The following is a 20341-nucleotide window of genomic DNA, read 5'->3' as shown; positions in this document are numbered from 1 at the left end:
TGCGCTACTACCTACTCCCACATCAGCGCTAATAACTTCAAAAAAAAAATGGTAAGTTGATGAAACTCACACATTCTATGGTTGAATAGTTGTGCAACATGTTGAGATAGGTGTTGTTTGCATAGATTTCTTGAAAGTAGTGACATTTGTGGTATGAAAAATGGTGAGACCATATTTGATTATACGCCCTGTTCACGTAAGATTAGCGCAAGTGATAGCAAGTCCATATTTAGACATACGCCCTATGCGTATAGAAAAGCCGTACTAGGGTATTTTTTCTACAAATAATGCATTATAACCACAGTCTATGATTATAACGTAGGACAATAGTATTTACTAGTGCATTGGATGTTATCACAGGTTTGAATAACATTATAAAGTGATCCATTGGGAAACGTAACACATTTATAGACATTTTCAAGCCATAGATAGATATTGAAATATGTGTGGTTTTGGTCAGTTTTATGACCTTTATAACAGTTTTTAATACTTATAATGATATTTTGCACTTCTTATTATATATTTACACTTTATGTGTAAGTTTTATGCCCTTGAAACAGTTTTTATCATAGTTAAATGCCATGTATTGTTTTGTTTTTTTTACTGTGACTTATTACTGCTAAAATAAGTGGTACCACCGGTACTTGACCATACCAAAGATCAGTAGTACAGATATTTTATAAATGTATACATTTATTTATAACATTTATAAATGCACTAATGTGCATTTATAAAACATGAATCATATTAGATGTTCTTAGGAGCACAAACCATAGATGAATACCCTATTGTATATTGCACAGTGTACAACATCTGCTATTTCATTAATTTGGTTTCAAATTATGTTAATGTATTAAAATAAACATTTTTTAATAATTTGAGTAATATTTCAAAGGATTTATATTTTTAGCACTTAAGTGTTATGACAGACCAGTCCAATGTTACTCACTTATTTTTCTTATTTATATTTCAGTAGATCTGCACTTCACTGTTACTCAACAAATAACTCAAACTGGGCTTGATATTGACTCAAAAATGTACTCTCTGTTCTTTGCAGCTATCTACGCGAATCTTTTACGGCAAGAGGGAGACAGTTGTGCGAGCCCACCCCAGCATCAGTGATGATGAGGGCTCTGAGGAGGAAGATGATGATGTGGCAGACCCTGACTTCCTCCCACCCATCCACACACAACCTAGACACTCCAGGCCAGAGTGATATAGGCGAAGATGTTCCTAATAATAATTTAATTTAAAATGTTCCTAATAATAATTTAAAATGTTCCTAAATAAATATTTTTTTATTTTTGTAACAAGTTTATGTGTTTTTATTATATTTTTATATATACACTTTTTAAGGGAAAAAAAATACCCTAGACTGGCGAGGAACCATATATGGTAACTTCATTGCCCTTGATTTCCAACCTAAAAAAATATATATTTTTTAAAACTCACAAATGTTTAGAAGTCTTATAATATCCTCCAATAACACTCTATGGTTGAAATTTAGAATTTCCAAGTATTTCAATGAGTGCCCTATAAACAAGCTTCATTTGCTTTTGTGAAATTATTTTCATGACAATTAAGCACATTAATCAGTCAATTGTCCGTAACTGATTTAATTCGTATGCTGGTTTTTAATTAAAAAAAACATTGAGTCTTGGCAGGATGTTTTTTGTGACTGTATTACATTACAGTAACCCTAATACTAAAAAATGTCCAAACAAAGATAAAGTAATAAGCCATGAGAATCCGTGCATTGCAGTGACTTTACGTGAAGTACTGCGGTGAAATCTGACCTGAACATTTCCCAGCGTGATTCACTCCTTGACCAGCGAGTGTTTCTGTGAGAAGGAAAGCGCTCAGCCCTAGGAAGTAATCACACGTACAGCACTAGAGTTCAGCAGACGTGCCCTTCACCCACAGCATCCTCCACCTCTTGCTCATATTTGCAGAGCGACACGAGGTGTGTGTGTGTGGATTAAACAGGGCTTGTGTAGGGCAGGCCGGGCCGGATTGTTTTCCTCAGGTAGCGTCTCCACACATACAAGCCTAGTTCGGCACAATCATAAAATATAGAACAAACAATAAGCTGATGTGGAGAACTCCATATGATTCCCACAGTGGACACCTCTGGTCAAGAGACTTATCTCAGGGTGGGAGTGAGATTAACCCACTAGCTGATCTTTGATCGGATGTCTTCTGTTGGAAAATCTACAATGCAGAAGGTCTGAGACGAAGAGCTGTTCATATAAGAGCCAAGGGAAGCATGAGCACTCTGCCATACCAAAAGCAGAGTAAATAGCCAATGAAAAATGCATTCACAAAGATATGAGAGGACGTGAACCTCTAAAGTAAAATCAAATTGAATGTGCTCGGCCTTATGGAAGACTGCGTGGGAAGCTACTGCCTCCTCATCCCAACTGCATCAACTGCACAAACATCAGTAAACATCAATGGATTTGATGGATTAGCTGGTTTGTATCTCTCTAAAACCTTCCATCTTGTTAGATAAAATAACAGAAATCGGTACAATACTTCATTAATAAAATATGACAGTTAATTTGACATCCTCATGTAATCTAACAGTCAATCCCTCACTGAGCAATGACTGAATCTTAAGCTCTAGTCATCGTGCGAATAATTAGTAAAGTTATAATTAGTAAAGTTGAAGTTTCCGAGCATGACCGGAGCGTTTTTATAGTAAAACCTCCTTAAATGAACACACACGCATATTCATAAAAGCTAAAGAGTTCAAACGGCACTGCACAACAGCAATGACCCACTTAATGGTGTCAAGAAAGTGTGTTTGAGTCTGCCAGCCAAGCACCAGGGTGAAGAAGACCGAGCAGATGGCCAGAAGAGGTTAGCTCATGCAAGACCAGAGACTGACAGCTATTTAAGAGCTGCAGTCGTAAAGGAGATTTGTGCTAGTGTGCTAAAGCAGTCGGCCCGGCGCGCTCACTTTCTCCTCTATTTAACCCTGTCAGAGTCCTTTGCACACAGCGCCCCCAAATCACTCTGCATTATCAATCGTTTAGTGCTCCCATAAAAGCCAAAGTGTTTTCACATGAAAAGTTATTCCTCTCAACACTTGATTCCCTTTTCATTCGCCCACCTAAAAAAAACAAAAAAAAAACAGGCTTAGATTTGACTAACGGCTGAAAAAATAGAAAGAGGTGGGTAATGTTGTGTTGTAAAAGTCAATGGTCGGAACCGTGATCCTTGAGGAAGTCCAGCTAGGATTTACATGGGATATATTTCATCCAATTTGGCAAAGACGACTTGAAAGTCCCTATCCAGGAAGTTTTATAGGACAACTACGCATATTCATGCAACCATCACTATTGCTATTGTGCTCCAGATTTTTATTCAGTAAACGCTGCTCTAAGAGTGAATGCAACTGTTTAAAAAAAGACTACAAGACATGATGGCATGCGTAAAATAATGAACTAAATATTTTTAAGATTTTCACCCATGAATATTCTGCTAAATGAACGAATGACAGAATTGTAATGCTGAATTCTTTCTTTCAGCAGAGATAAAAAATCTGAAGTGTATGGCATCAAAAGCCACCAGACTGCTGATGGATTGAGGCAGTGCAGGAATCATCCGACCGCAGCAAATCTCAAGATCTAAGCACACTAAACACGTGCAGAGGAGGATTAGATATTAATCCCATTTTATTCAATTTAACACAGAGTAAAAGCAGATTCATTTTCATTTTGAATATTTAAAGTCAATCTGTTTAAAATAGACCAGAACGCCCCATTTCTCCTCTCGTCCCTTCTCAGAATGTGACAATGTGCGTAAAGCGCTTGCAGCTATGAAGTACCTAATATCTGGCATATCTTCTTCAGCGAATCCTTTACACACGGTGTGCTTTTTTCTAGTCTCTGGTACTTTATTAAAAAGTGAAGCATCCAAATTTACAGCAGCCTTGGTTCGGGGACTAATTTTCCCATTCATTTTCTCCATAGGAATCCATCATTAAAGTGCAAATTGCAGGTTAACCACCACAACCAATTAATGTGTAGATTAAAGTGCTCAATTAGCCTAGAAATCTAGACGCACCCTAGCGGCAGCGAAAATTATTTCGCAGCCAGTGTGGTCTAGCAACTCTCCATAGGCTTTTGAGCTGGAAAAACCAAAAACTGGTCGGGCCAATCACATCGTGTATAGAGTCGGCGGGCGGGCTTAACACAATGACGGCACAGTTCATGACGTTCCGCGTGATTTCCATAGGTGATTTCCCTGCTACTTGAAAACAATGAAGATGCAGCGGTCTTTCGAATCGGCTTTGGCCGCGACTCTGGAGGACTTGGAGTTAAGAGAACGTCACTCTTAATATATCAATTAGCTCCGCTGGTGGAAAAACTCATGGGACTCACTCATCCACAACCGTTCGTTGCTCTGGTTGGTTGTAGTGCTATCCTATTGCGTGCAGAGGGATTTTGAAATGTAACCGTTTATCCTGCCCCTCGGATTGAGGCATGTCAATGGAGAGTTCCCAGACCTAACATCTTGATGTAGGTCTGGCATGCCAGGCTAGTGCTCAATATGTAAATATTTAAAAAAATCTGTCTTAAAATGCGTTAAAATAACATTTATTGGGGTTTCTTCAAAGGTAGCATGTTTTTTACAGTAACTGGGTGATGACGTCATAAAAGGGAGTAGCAACCCATACTCTGCTAGATTCCTACTGTTTGTGGCTTGACTATGGACAATTTTGAACCAGTCAGGCATGAGAGAGGGGAGGAAATTGCCAGAAATCATGGCCCTCAAAGAGTTATCAATGCTTGGTGTGAGGAAAATGACTGGAGGGTTGGCCAGGTGTCATAGTGAGTAGTAGGGTGGCCATTTCCATAACACCAAAAAGGAGGACACATATATTTTGTTGACTAGGGATGGTGTGGTGTGTGTGCTGGTAGCTGAGGGCACGCTCACTGCAAGGTCTCTCGCTCTCTGCCGCGCGCTGCACGGTTTGGAGCACACACGGTATGTCCTGTCTCGCATGCACGACTCGAGATTCCAGGAGATTTGAACTAATTTACGGGCATGGTCTAATTTACCGACGTGCGTCTGCGGAGGGAAAAGTCTGCTGTGTGTCGGGTGCAAAATAGGAATGATACATGAGTCGGTGTGCAAAGTCAATTGCGCTGGGTGCAAGATAGGACCCATTGACTTGAACTATCCCCTTCCTAATGCACTTTAGCATACATCGATGTATTTTTGTGCATTAGATGCCGTGACTCCTCTAGAGAAGATGAGCAGTGTCAGTCAAAGCAGATCAAATCAGCTCGGACGTCAAAATGCCGGAGTTCAAACCCACTGACATAACCTTTCCATCAGTGGACCAGCGCATCAATCACATCATTCCACCACAACCATCCATCATGCAGAACTTTTGTCACATGGAGGCATTTTAACCAGAGATCGAGAGGCCTGTTAATGTACAATAAGACCGTATGTCACACACACATGTTCCTTCAATCACAGGTAATCACAGATATTTATGTCGTTCAGGATAATTACAAAAAAAGCACTGATGCAGAACTTAAGCCTAAAAGTTTCCCAAAACTTTGACACTGTTCTTCTGCTGCCTTGTGAGTTATTTCCTTCTGGAAATGCAAATCTCTTTTGAATATGATGGTGCCGCCAGCTTTGTGTGTCTATTATCTGACTCTGTCAGAAACCAGATTGGTGAATCATTCAAAAATTCCCTCTAAAACTATAGTAAGACATCTGTTGCACAACACGTACAAGCATCATATTATTTTTGCATGCATCCGAGGAGTTTTGAAGCTGTGGGCAAAGCATTGCTGAAGCTTAAATATTTCAAGCGTTACTTTGGCTCTCACAACTCGAGAAAGGGAAGAGATGCATTTGGTTTAATTATTCACTGTTAGCTTTACTCAAAACAAACAAGAGTCAGAATTTTCAAAAGGCAGACATCCTGAGCTGCTTAAAAACTAAAAATTGAGGAAAAATTTTGGTCTTGATAGGTTTGAAATAATTTTAAAGATTTTTTTTTGTTCGATTTTTGAAAGAAGTCTCTTCTGTTCACCAAGGATACATTTATTTGATTAAAATTCCAGAAAACAACAGTAATATTGTAAAATATTATTATAATTTAAAGTAACTGTTTTGTGTTTTCTATGTGAATATATAGTCAATTGTAATTTATTCCTGTGATCAAAGCTGAATTTTCAGCATCATTACTCCAGTCTTCAGTGTCACATGATCCTTCACAAATCAGTATAATATGATGATTTGTTGCTCAAGAAGCCAAATTACCAAATATAAAGACTAACACATAGGCAATATGATCCTTATAAGCAGACAAAGCATCCTTTTAGCAAACATAAGCAGAATGCAGAGTTCATAAACCATTTTTTGGGTCCAAACATACAGACAAAATATCAACATCCTCTATAGTGATCCCAGACTAATGTGATTAGCAGGCAGTGTGTGTGTGTGTGTGTGTGAGAGAGAGAGAGAGAGAGAGAGAGAGAGAGAGAGAGAGAGAGAGAGAGAGAGAGAGAGAGAGAGAGAGAGAGAGAGAGAGAGAGAGAGAGAGAGTGTGTGTGTGTTTTGTCCCTCTCTACTGGCCCATCAGTGAGTTAGCCAACATGACGCATCTATAGTGTGTGAATAATAAGCAAACAAATGCGACTTGGCTTCAACAGCACGCTGAAAGGCCATGCATATCAGCGAAGCCACTGGAGAGAGAAAGACAGGAAGAAAGAGAGGCAGAAAATGACAAAGGCGGTAAGTGAAAATGAATATGCCCAGGGCTTGTCCGTGATTACTTTTTTTATGATTATTGCTGAATTCTCTTTGCCGGAGTGTAAGACGGCGCTCAAGCTTATTAGATCAGTTGTTCACACATCTACGGGGCGAGTTTGCTGGAAAGTGAATACATGTGGTTAAATTATCTCTGTCTGCTGCGGGACAATTAGCCCCATTACCTTCAACCACACGTTAGCTAGTCGGTTAAAGCTTTCTGGCTGGAAAATTACAGAAGCTCTTCATGTCAGATCAAGGGAACCAGCGGAGTTTAATATGAACCATGAGCCAGGCTTCGCAATCACAAAATACAAAACTCGAGATCCCAGTGCTGTTAATGAACACACACACACACACACACACACACACACACACACACACACACACACACACACACACACACACACACACACACAACTAATTAAAAGTTTGCACACACTTGTCTGGTTAAATGTTTGAAATTAGATTTGCAAGCAACAATAAATTGTGCCTACTGTATTTTTGATCAGATAAATTAAGCCTTGGTGAGCAGAAGAAAAAAAATGTAAAAATCTGAATTATTATGTGCTTTTCATAAGGAACTCACACACACACACGCACGCACGCACGCACGCACGCACGCACGCACGCACGCACACACACACACACACACACACACACACACACACACACACACACAACACACACACACACACTCTCTCTCTCAAACACACACCCTCTCTCACACACTTTAATTTGTTATTTGTTAATAACAAATAACACTATAATGTTATTTCATAACATTTAAAACATAAAATAACCATTATTTTGCTAACAAGCAAGGTAACTCCATAATTATCTATTTTATACTGTTTGACACAGCTTCAAAAGATATTAGCATATTTGTATGTGCAATAAATAAATATTTATATAAGCTCTTTGTAACTTATTATGAACACATTTTTCATGCCCCTGAATGAAAATGGTCAGTTGAGTTAGTTTGGCGAGTAACACTGACCTTATTCCTGAGGCTCTGACAATAACCCCATTAGAGCCAGTTCTGTAGGACCACAAACACAAGCAGAAAACTAACAGGAAATGCTTGACTAAGCAGAGCCGTTATTTCATTACACTCGCTGCTGTTTAATGTATAAAACATGAAGTCCACACTTCTTTAATGTATAATTTGACTGAAAGGTGGAGAACCCTCCAGGGAATGAAGGACTCACTCTCTCTCTCTCTCTCTCTCTCTCTCTCTCTCTCTCTCTCTCTCTCCTGCCACCGATGTGCTGAGGAAGCAGGAATTAATTTCAATCAGGAAGTTCACGGCCGTGCAATGCTGCAGTGATTACATTATTGTAACCTGCATTTAAAAATCTTTTATATCCGCAATCACACACACAAGAGCTTTGAGGCGCAGCTGACACAAAACACACTGGAAATAATACAAAATACAGTGCCAGTTCATGCACAGTCTCTAATGCCAATACCGTGGTACTTTGACATGTGCATTAACATTTATATGATACTTACAAAAGTACCATGGTACTTTTTGGTACAGTAGGCTATGGATGCCAACATTGCAAAAGCAAGAATTGACTATCGTTCATTTTATTTGTATAAATTAAAAACCATTTACCATGTTTGGTTTTTTTTTGGACACACACCATGTCAACTTTAAAAAGCTCAGCGAGAATCTGTTCAAAGTTTTGCTCTGCTGTGACAGTAACACACTGAGCTGAAAGAGAAAACAAAGCTGAGGATGCTAAACATACTTGCATTAATGCAAAACTGCCTTATGAATTGGGATCTGAACCATGAATGGAAACCATAAAAAGACATTGCTTGAAATAAAATAAACATTAACTCAAAATATATCATTTCATTATATAACCAAAACGTCTCTGGTTACGTATGTAACCCTAGTTCCCTGAAGCGAACGAGACGCTGCGTGAAACGCTGTGGGAACGCCCCTGCGTGAGTATGAAATCAATCCAATGGCGAGACGGAACGTCATAGGCAGGTGACGTCATCGACCAGGAAACTATAAAGCACCCCCAAAACACAAGCGTGTCAGCTTCTGATAGACTGAGGCAAGTGATCTCGGGCATGCCGGGAGTATGGCATAGACACGCAGCGTCTCGTTCCCTTCAGGGAACTAGGGTTACATACGTAACCAGAGACGTTCCCTATCAGGGAACTCAAGCTGCGTGAAACGCTGTGGGAACGCCAATACCCACGTCGCCATACGAGCAAGTGTCCGCCGTGTGAAGTCAGGGCGCACATACGGACGAAAGCATCTGCGCCCCTGGAGTGGAGCTGAAGTTAAGATGGTAAAATCTGACGAATGTATGCGGTGAGGACCAGCCTGCCGCATCACAAACGTCCTGAAGAGAGACTCCTGACAAAGGAGCCTTAGAGGCAGCCATACTCCTAGTAGAGTGAGCTCGTACAGCCAAGGGTGAAGGCTGACGAGCCGACTGGTAAGCAAGAGAGATGGCCTCGACAAGGTCGCAAGGAATAACGTTGGACGCTGCTGCCGTCAGACCTAACAATCTCTTAAACTGTTTGACAGTGAGTGACTGGCCTAGCTTTGCTTGTTTGACGGCCGTGAGAATCGAAGCGATACGAGCAGGAGACAGGCGTGCCTGCATCGTCGTCGAATCCCAGATCACACCCAGAAAAGTGGTCCTCTGTAGTGGAGATAGCACACTTTTCTTGGCATTGAGCCTCAACCCCAGTTTCTTGATATGAGCGAGAACGACAATACATTGAGCTAGAATCAACCAATCGTCGATATAATTCAAAATGCGGATGCCCTGGAGTCGCAGAGGAGCCAGAGCAGCATCCATACATTTCGTGAATGTTCGGGGAGAGAGAGCTAGGCCGAACGGAAGAACCCGATACTGGTACGCTTCGCCCCCGAAAGCGAACCTCAGGAACTTCCTGTGTTGAGGAAGGATAGACACATGGAAGTAAGCGTCCTTTAGATCTATCGTGACAAACCAGTCCTCGGATCTGATTTGTGACACTATCTGTTTGAGAGTAAGCTACTTGAACTTGAGCTTCCCTACAGTACGATTTAGTTTTCGTAGATCTAAAATTGGACGTAACCCCTGTAATAACCTGACCCCCTGCTGGGAGGAAGAACTCGTTCTTTAGCCCCCTTCAGCAGAAGAGTTTTTACCTCCTGTTCCATAACCTCCTGCTCGGGGCCCACCACTGTAGGCAGGACCCCCCTGAATCGAGGCGGACGAGACCTGAACTGAATAGCGTAACCTTTTTCGATTGTCTGCAGGACCCAACGAGATACATTTGGAAGGCTCTTCTACTCTGCCAAAAAATCTACTAAGGGTACCAGCCTCTCGAGGCTGGCCTCTGGAATATTTGGAACTGCAGACACAGCGCCCTGTAACGGCGCACCGGCAGGGAACAACTGGTCTGACAGCTCTGGACCCCTCCTCAGAGGGTGAGAACGCCCCTCGAGGAAACACTCGCTGGGACCGTCTACGCCCCGGCACGAAGGCGGGGTTGGCAGAACGGGCCCCTGAGGGCACCGAGAGAGAATGGGCACCGTGTAGTGAGGTGAACTCCTTTCTCTCGTTGTGGGAACTACCCTCAGTAGCCAGTGGCGTCAGGACTTCTTAGACGAAGCCTTCTTGGCGATAATGACTGTCCTTAGATCAGCCCTACCCCTCAAAGACCTCGTCTGAGAGCGCCGCGTCTCGTCCCAGTTTTGCTGAGGAGGTGCACGAGACGCAACACTGTGTTTCTGTTGTGTATGGTGGGAGGAGCTAGTCGACGGCCGGGGCTGCCCCCGCCCAGCAGCCCCAGGGACGTGAACCCGAAGGGGAAGGAATTTTTGGAGCGCCGCTTTTTTTCTTCCTGAAACCTCTCGATGACAGAATTTACAGAGTCACCGAAGAGGCCAGCAGGTGAGAGCGGGGCGTCCAGAAGGAAAGTTTTCTCTTTCTCCTTCATAGTAGAGAGATTTAACCATAAGTGTCTCTCCGTGGCCACCAGGGCTGCCATAGAACGGCCTACTGACTTGGCCGTCTCCTTGGTGGCACGGAGAGACAAATCTGCTGCCTGACGAAGTTCACGAATAACGTCCGCACTTATCTCTTCCCCTTACTCACATCCTTTAACAGCTCAGCCTGATAAGCCTGAAGAATAGACATAGTATGAAGGCATGAAGCTGCTTGACCCGCCGCCGAATAAGCTTTGCCCACCAGAGCCGAGGTATTTCTGAAAGGCTTGGTGGGCAAAACTGGTGTTTTAAAAAACGATGCCGAATCAGGAGAGAGATGGCTGGCCAGAGTCTCTTCAGCCTTTGGCATCGCCCCATACCGATAAGATTTACCCCCAGATATGTTAGAATATACAGAGGTCTGCTGACTAAAAATACGGGATGAAACAGGTTATTTCCAGGACCTAGACACCTCAGTGTGAAGGTCTGAGAAGAAGGGCAAACACCGGCGTGGAGGCATAGCACGGGAAAGCAAAAATCTTTTGTCTAATTTACTCTTTGATTTAGACTCCTGCCTATCAACTGGCCACTCAATGCTTAACTTTTCAACAGCTCGAGTGAGCACCTCCATAAGCTCCTCACTAGCGGGAGACTGAAGTGACGAGTCCCCAGTCTCTACTGTCTCAACACTTTCAACATCCAGCTCCTCAGAACTGGATAGATGAAGAACAGGTGCCTCAGCCTGGGGGGAAGAAACCGCAGCGCGTGCTTCCACATCTGGGACTGAGGCACTGGATCTAGCAGGTAAAGGTTGAGATAAGGCAGAGCCCGTCTCAAACCCCTCTGTTAGATCCATCTGCGATCCCCACGACAGGCGTCGCCGCTCAGCCTCGGCAGAGGCGGGACCCGATCCGCGGGGAGCGCGCACCGAACCGCCCTCCTCAAACACTGATCGGCGGGAGCGCAGCGTCCATAGAGGTAGACGCTCGCAATGCTCACAATCAGCCCCCTCGAGAGCTGACTGGGCATGCTGGACTCCTAAACAAACAACACATAGTTGGTGTGTATCCCCGCCCGTGATATAACGAGAGCAGGGGAAAACACACTTCCTAAAATGTTGCTCGCTCGCCATAATGATAAATGTTTTTTTATATATATATTTGAGATATATAAGTGAAAAACTCCTGCCTAGTAACAACTAAGGACAGACAAAAACACAGTAATCGACAGATTTCACACACACAGAGCGCTTGTGTTTTGGGGGTGCTTTATAGTTTCCTGGTCGATAATGTTACAAAAGTTTTAGAATGTTACAAAAGATTTATATTTTAAATAAATGCTGTTGTTTTGAACTTTCTATTGAGAAAAAAAATCCTGAAAAATGTATCACAGTTTTATTTCAAATAAATGCAGCCTTGATGAGCAGAAAAGACTTCTTTCAAAAATCTTTAAATCTATAAAATGATTCCAAACTCAGATACCAGTATTTACTGTTAAAAGCAACAGTTCTGCATGTTAATCCAGTGTAAAACGTATCTTACCAACAGGAGAGAGTTCTTCCACACTTCCGATGTACGGACCTTCCAGAAATTTGGGCTCGCTGTCGTTGATGTCCTGGACTTTGATGACGAACTCTGACTCGGGTTCCAGCGGGCCGTCAGTCACACGGTCTCGAGCTTGAGCTCGCAGGGTGTAGAAGGTCTTCTCCTCGCGGTCTAATCTCTCCGTGGCGTGAATGTCACCGGTGACCTCGTCTATGATGAATATAGTGCCTGCTCCCTCTCCAGAGATAGTGTACTTAATAGAGGCGTCCCCTTTATCCGAGTCGGAATGGATCTGTCGATTAAAGCACAGAGGACACATCCTGAGTTTGGGTGGAGAGCTGTTGTTCATGGGAATGGCGAGGAAAGACATTTACTGAATTACAATGCAAAGAGAAGTAAACACTTTTTACAGTAGTCAAACACAAGATGCAAAACATGAAAGAAAGAAAAAAGTCATCATTACAGTAATATCTGACATATTTTGTGTATTTACTGGATGGATGGATGGATGGATGGATGGATGGATGGATTAGTAATATTAGATAGATGGATAGATGGATGGAATGATGAAATATATTAATACTATATATTAAAATAATATTAATATAGATATATATATATATTTTACTTTAAAAACAATAATGAATGCAATCATTAAATTATTATTATTAATGGAATAGTAATAATAATGAAAGAATAAATTCTATAAAAACATTGAGCATAAGAAAACGTCTCGGTTACGTATGTAACCCTAGTTCCCTGATAGGGAACGAGACGCTGCGTCAAACGCCGTGGGAACGCCCCTGCATTGTGCGTCATGAAGCACGTATGGAATCAGCCCAATGGAGAGATGGAACGTCATAGGCGGGTGACGTCATCGACCAGAAAACTATAAAGCACCCCATAAACACAAGCGCAACAGCTTCTGATAGGCCTGAAGGAAGCGCTAGCGGGAATGCCGGGAGTATGGTGGAATGATGCAGCGTCTCGTTCCCTATCAGGGAACTAGAGTTACATACGTAACCGAGACGTTCCCTTACAAGGGAACTCGAGCTGCGTCAAACGCTGTGGGAACGCTAATACCCACGTCGCCATAGGACCAAGTGACCGCCATGTGAGAACTAGCGCACAGAGGACGAGAGCACCTGTGCCCCAGGGGTAGAACTTAAGTCTAGGTCGTAGAACTTAATGAAAGTATGCGGTGAAGACCATCCAGCCGCATCACAAACGTCACTGAGGGAAACTCCTGACAGTAAGGCTTTAGAAGCCGCCATACTCCTGGTAGAGTGGGCTCGTACAGCCAAAGGTGAAGGCTGACCAGCCGACTCATAGGCAAGTGAGATAGCCTCGACCACCCACTTGCTCATTCTCTGTTTAGACGCGGGACACCCCTTCTTGGGTGGCCCAAAGCACACAAATAGTTGTTCTAACTTCCTCCACAGGGCAGTTCTGTGGAGGTAGGCGTCTAACGCACTAACAGGGCAGAGTAAATTAAGTTCCTCCTGGTCAGACGACAGAAATGGAGGAGGACAAAAGGCCTGCAGAACTGTAGGTCTAACAACATTAGTAGGGACCTTGGGAACGTAACCTGGTCTAGGATGCAGAAAAGCCTTAACCATGCCAGGCGAAAATTCCAGGCACGAGGGTGAAACCGAAAGAGCCTGCAAATCTCTGATTCTCTTTAGTGAGGAGATAGCAAGAAGAAAGATAGTCTTAAACATGAGAAACTTCTCAGGAACTTCTTCGATAGGTTCAAGAGGAGCTAGGGAAAGACCTTCTAATACGATGGCCAGATCCCAGGCCGGCACCCTCGTACGAACTGGTGGCCTCAGCCTCAGTGTGCCACGAAGGAAACGAGTTATAAGCGGGTGTCTCCCAAGAGAAACTCCACTGAAAGGGACGTGGTAAGCAGCCAGTGCCGCCACATACACCTTTAGTGTGGAGGGGGATAGCCCTGTGGAGAAGCGCTCCTGCAGGAATTCCAGCACTGCACCCACTGGGCAGTTAACTGGGTCCTGCAGGTGCTCTCCACACCAAGAAGTGAAGAGTTTCCACTTCAAGGCATAAAGCTTCCTCGTGGATGGAGCTCTGGAGTGAAGAATGGTCTCAACAACCTCGGTTGAGAGACCAGAGTTCATGAGCTGGGCCCCCTCAGAGGCCAAGCCCACAATACTGGGCGGGGGTGAAACATCATGCTGCCCGCCTGAGAGAGTAGATCCCTCCTGACCGGGAGCTCCAAGGGAGAGCCGTCCAGGAGAGAAATCAGGTCCGCAAATCATACTCAGGCCGGCCAGAACGGCTACTAATAGTAGGCTGACCCCGTCCCGGCGAACCCTCTCCAGAACTCCAGGTAGCAGAGCAATCGGGGGAAAGGCGAACAGACGTGACCTCGGCCACGGCTGCACCATAGCGTCCAACCCCAGAGGGGCTGGATGGCTGATGGAAAACCACAGATGACAATGCGTGGTCTCCTTGGAAGCCAATAGCTCCACCTCGGCGCGACCGAAACTCAACCAAAGGAGCTCCACCACCTCGGGATGGAGTCTCCAATCCCCCGGCCTCGGCTACCACATTCAAATACCCAGGAAGATACATTGCTCTCAGAAATAGTAACCTCCCTTGGGACAACAGGAGGATCTGACGGGCCAACTTGTAAAGCCGGCGAAACCGCAGGCCCCCCTGATGATTTATATAAGAGACCACCGACGTGTTGTCTGACTGAACTAACACATGATGACCTCTCAGGTCTGCTAGGAAGTGTTTCAGAGCCTGGAACACCGCCAACATCTCTAGACAATTTATAAGCCGTGATAGATGATGGTCCTGCGACAGCCCTTGGGCTGGACGACCACTCGTGACCGCCCCCCACCCTGTGAGGGAAGCATCCGTCGTTAGCGTTACGCGACGACAAAGAGCCCCCAACACAGGCCCTTTGAATAGGAACCAAGTTTCTTTCCACATGACCAGAGCACGAAGACAGCGCCGCGTGACTTTGACCGTTCGGAGCGGATTTCCCCTCGGGGAGAATCCCTTGGTCCTGAGCCACCACTGTAGCGATCTCATGTACAACAGGCCGCAAGGTATAACGTCGGACGCTGCTGCCATCAGACCCGACAGTCTCTAAAACTGTTTTACAGTAAGTAGCTGGCCGAGCTTTACTTGTTTCACAGCTGAGAGAATCGAAACGATGCGGGTCAGAGCGAGTCGCGCCTGCATCGAAACCGAAACCCAAACGACACCCAGAAAAGTGGTCTTCTGAGGAGATAATACACTTTTCTTTGCGTTCAGCCTCAACCCCAACTTCCTGATATGAACGAGAACGACATCTCAATGTCGAACCGCCATCTGCTCTGTCTGAGCTAAAATCAACCAATCGTTGATGTAATTGAGGACACGAACACCCTGAAGCCTCAGGGGCACTAGTGCTGCGTCCATGCATTTCGTGAAAGTGCGGGGAGATAAAGCTAGGCCAAACGGAAGAACCCTGTGCTGGTACACCTCGCCCCCGAAGGCGAACCTCAGGAACTTCCTGTGTTGTGGAAGGATGGAAATGTGGAAGTACGCGTCCCTTAGATCTATCGTGACAGACCAGTCCTCGGATCTGATTTGTGACACGATCTGCTTGATAGTGAGCATCTTGAATTTTGGCTTCCCTACCGAGCGATTCAATAGGCGCAGGTCTAAAATTGGACGCAAACCCCCATCCTATTTTGGAACGATGAAATATCGGCTTTAATAGCCTGACTCCACACTGGGAGGAGGAACCCGTTCTATAGCCTCCTTTTGAAGGAGTGCTTTCACCTCTTGTTCCATAACCAGAGCCTGCTCGGGGCCCACCACTGTAGGCAGAACCCCTCTGAATCTTGGTGGACGACACCTGAATTGGATAGCATAATCCCTTTCTATTGTCTGTAGGACCCAATGAGATATTTTTGGAAGGCTTTTCCACTCTGCCAGAAATTCTACTAAGGGTACCAGTCTCTCGAGACTGGCCTCTGGTGTAACTTGAGCAGCAAACGCAGCGCCCTGTAACGGCACGCCGGCAGGGAACAACTGGTCTAACCGCTCTGAAACCCTCCTCAGAGGGAGCGAGCGTTCCTCTGGAAATCGCTCGCTGGGACCGTCTGCGCCCCGGCATGAAGGCGGGGTTGGCAGAACGGGCCCCTGAGGGCACCTAGGAAGAATGGGCACCGTAGAAAGAGGTGTACACCTTTCCGCCTCGGTGGGGACCACCCTCAGTGTCCTGCGCGCCGTGGCGCCAGGACTTCTTCTTAGCCGAAGCCTTCTTAGCTAATATAACTGTCCTCAGATCAGTTCTATTACTGGGAGATTTCGGCTGAGAGTGCCGCGGCTGAGCCCACTGTCCAGCAGGGGGAGCACGAGACGCGACACTCTGCTTAAGCGCCCTATATGATGAGCTCGCAGACGGCCGGGGCTGCTCCCGCCCAGCAGCCCCAGGGACATGAATTTTTAAAGGGAGAAATTTCTTAAAAGCTGTTGTTTGCTTTTCCTTCTCCTGGAATTTATCGATGACAGAATTTACAGCATCGCCAAATAAACCCAGGGGGGAGAGAGGAGTGTCTAAAAGGAAAGCTTTTTCCTTTTCTTTTATATTTGTCTGATTTAACCACAGATGTCTTTCTGCGGCCACCAGAGCTGCCATAGATCGACCCACTAGCTTGGCCGACTCTCTGGTTGCGCGCAGGGATAAATCAGCAGCCTGACGCAGTTCGCGAACCACGTCAGCACTGACCTCCTCACTCTCACTCACGTCCCTCAGCAGGTCAGCCTGGTATGCCTGCATAATAGACATAGTATGCAGACATGACGCAGCCTGACCCGCCGCCAAATACGCTTTACCCATAAAAACCAAAATATTTCTAAGAGGCTTGGTGGGTAATGCCGGTGCTTTAACAGATGACGCAGCCTCGAGGGAGAGAAAACTCGCAAGCGTCTCTTCCACGTGAGGCATAGCCGAATAACCATATGATTTTGCCCCCACAATATTAGAATATGTTGAAGTCTGGGGACTAAACACTCTATATGACACCGTTTTTTTCCACGATTTCGACACCTCAGTGTGAAGATCGGGAAAAAACGGCAAGCACCGGCGTGGAGGTTGCACTCGTGACGACAAAAATCTCTCATCTAATTTTGATTTAGAAACAGATTCCTGTCTAGTCACTGGCCATACAATGCTGAGTTTTTCTACAGCTCTTGTTAATACCTCCACTAGCTCATCACTTTCGGGAGTGTAAGGTGGCGAATCCTCCACATCTCCCTCATTTATAACTGGTGCCTCAGCCCGAGCGGAAGAAACCGCAGCGCGTGCTTCCGAACACGGGACTGAGGCACTGGATCTCACAGGTGAAGGGAGAGATAAGGCAGAGCCCGTCTCTAACCCCGCTGAGAGATCCATCTGCGATCCCCACGATACGCGTCGTCGCTCTGCCTCGGCAAGAGCGGGACCTGAACCGCGGGGAGCGCGCACCGAACCGCTCTCCTCGAAGAGCGCCAGGCGGGATCGGAGCGTCCTTAATGACAGACGCTCGCAATGCTCACAATCAGCTCCCTCGAGAGCTGACTGGGCATGCTGCACTCCCAAACAAACAACACAAAGAACGTGTGTATCCCCACTCGTAAAATAACGCGAGCAGTCAGGGACACACTTCCTAAACTTGTTTGTGTGGTGCAGAGTATGTAAAGACAGACAATATTCACACAGGGACAGATTCACATATAGCACGACTGAAGGCACAGAAAGCTATTGCGCTTGTGTTTATGGGGTGCTTTATAGTTTCCTGGTCGATGACGTCACCCGCCTATGACGTTCCATCTCTCCATTGGGCTGATTCCATACATGCCTCATGACGCACAAAGCAGGGGCGTTCCCACAGCGTTTGACGCAGCTCGAGTTCCCTTGAAAGGGAATGTGCTCTTCCACCATAAAACTATTGGACATTTTTTAAAATATAAGCAACAGTTTTTTTATACTTTATTTTTTTTCAATTGAATGAATATTGCACTGCATAATAAAATGTAATAATATTTTGCAATAATTAATATATCAATTAAATTAAAATGTCAATTTAAAACATTGCATATTAAGGTATAATGTTTTTAGAAATAAAAAAAAATAAAAAAATGATCTTAGAATATATTTTTAAACATCCTCATCTGTGATTCAGATTCGCATGTGCAGAAAGGCAAAAAAGTACACGTTTACAAACACTCATTTACTGTTCGAAATAAAATAAAAAATGCTAAGCGAACGAGTAAATGACTGAATGGTTTGAGAACACATAATATCCATGTGTAAAATACAGTGATTCATCCATGTCTGTAGTTGTCAGATCTGTCTGGTGAGTTCATCAGTATGGCGAGTTGCCATGTTGAAAGGCAAAATTCCCAGTTTTCCATCCTCTCTTTTCACACTGACAGCTCCTCTAGTTGTAGCTGAAGCCTCTTGGCATCTCATTGACTCATTACTATGGCAACAGATGTACGGAAGACATACCGGATATTTGCCTACAAAGTCTGACCAAATGCATTTCATCGTTTACAAAATAATCTGGGAAGAGCCAGTCCTAAAAAATTTTAAAAAGTAAAAAAAACAAATACCCTTATTTCAGCCTGATCTCATGAAAATGCGTCTCTATAGCACGCATTGTGTTTATCGTGCAATTTATACCCGAAAATTAGTTTTTACATGCATAGTTTTTGCATGCATATGATATGCACTTTATTGCATGTAATCCCACACCACTAATCCTAACCAAACGTATAATACATACGTACCCCACACCACTACTAAACCTATCCATGCATATCATATGCACGTAAAAAATAATTTTCATGTATAAATTGCACAATAAACACAACGCCTGCTATAGAGACGCATTTAGTGTGACCGGGTTGCTTATTACTTCCCTAATGCTTGTTCCTGCATATCTTACAGTGTGTTCCCGGTGATTCATCAGAGCACATCAGGGTTGTTCAGAACCCACTGAGAACGCCATTCAATTCTAATTCAATTCAAATTCTAATTTTGAATTAGAACGGCAAAGTTTGTCAAGATAACTTGTTTGAAAAGAGAGAAAGACAACACAACAGACAAACTCATGATGCATAAATTCAAGTCTGTACATCCCTGCCTTTATTCCCTATTAAACATCCTATTTCACACTAAAATATCATTACAGAAGTGAAATGGGTTGCGAACACCACTTTAACTGGCTAATTGTGTTGTTCAGTTTACGGTCTAATGCCATATAAGTTTGTTTAAGCGTATTTCACCCAAGTAATGACTTTTTGTTGGACTATAACAATATTTTTCATTCATCTATGGATCAGTAATGATGCGGTCAGTTCAAGAACCGCTGCTTTGAGGAGGTGGTGCTTTTTAGACACACAGCCAGCCGGAGGATCATTGTGTTTAAAGGGAGACGTATTTCTAAACCCAGGCATGCAAGTGCAGTTTGGAGACATCATGGGGTCCAACAAACAAATAAAAAAGAAAGAAATCACCTCTACATTTCATAGGATATTCAGAGAGGTGGTCAGACCTAAAGCAGATCAAACCAGCAACAAATCTTTTCTTTTCTTTTTTTAGTGCAGATGATGATATTTATACAGCCAAAAAGTAAGAAGAACTTCAGATAGCGTGTAATGTAAATCAATAAGGTCTTAATAACAGTATAGCAAACTACTCACATAAAATGCATCTTAATATCCGTCGTCACTCTGCCAGTAAAGTCTTAAGATGATGTCATTTAAATGCTTAGTTTTATGATCAAAGCTCTGTAGTTTTAAAACTTACAATGCAATGATGATTAAGAGATGAACAAAAAAAAACATATTTGAATCTAATAAATGATGCATGGATAATCAAGCTGAACCGAAGTTGCTTCAGTAAGTGTTTATCTTGAAATATTACCAACAATGTAGAAATGATTCTTACATTTACTTTATAAAAATCAGTAAAGATATCACAGCAAAAAGACACGCGAAGCACGAGTTTTGACTAAAAGGCTTTTTAAAAGTATAATCTATAAATCATATG

At 43.8% G+C, this 20341-nt stretch overlaps 1 protein-coding gene across 1 annotated transcript in view; it reads right to left on the bottom strand.

Moving 5' to 3' along the window:
- cdh22 (cadherin 22) overlaps positions 1-20341 on the bottom strand; it is a 222704-nt gene that overhangs the window by 87014 nt on the left and 115349 nt on the right. Inside the window, exon 3 of the mRNA XM_077197694.1 lies at positions 12277-12571. Within this exon, the coding sequence (XP_077053809.1) occupies positions 12277-12571 (295 nt within the window). The remainder of the gene's footprint in view (positions 1-12276; positions 12572-20341) is intronic.

Source organism: Siphateles boraxobius, unplaced genomic scaffold (assembly GCF_051911475.1).
Source record: "Siphateles boraxobius isolate OS27281-9 unplaced genomic scaffold, OSU_SipBor_1 41, whole genome shotgun sequence".
NCBI classification, from domain to species: domain Eukaryota; kingdom Metazoa; phylum Chordata; class Actinopteri; order Cypriniformes; family Leuciscidae; genus Siphateles; species Siphateles boraxobius.
The sequence above is the reverse complement of the archived record's forward strand: the minus strand, read 5'-3'. Positions and strand labels throughout refer to the sequence as shown.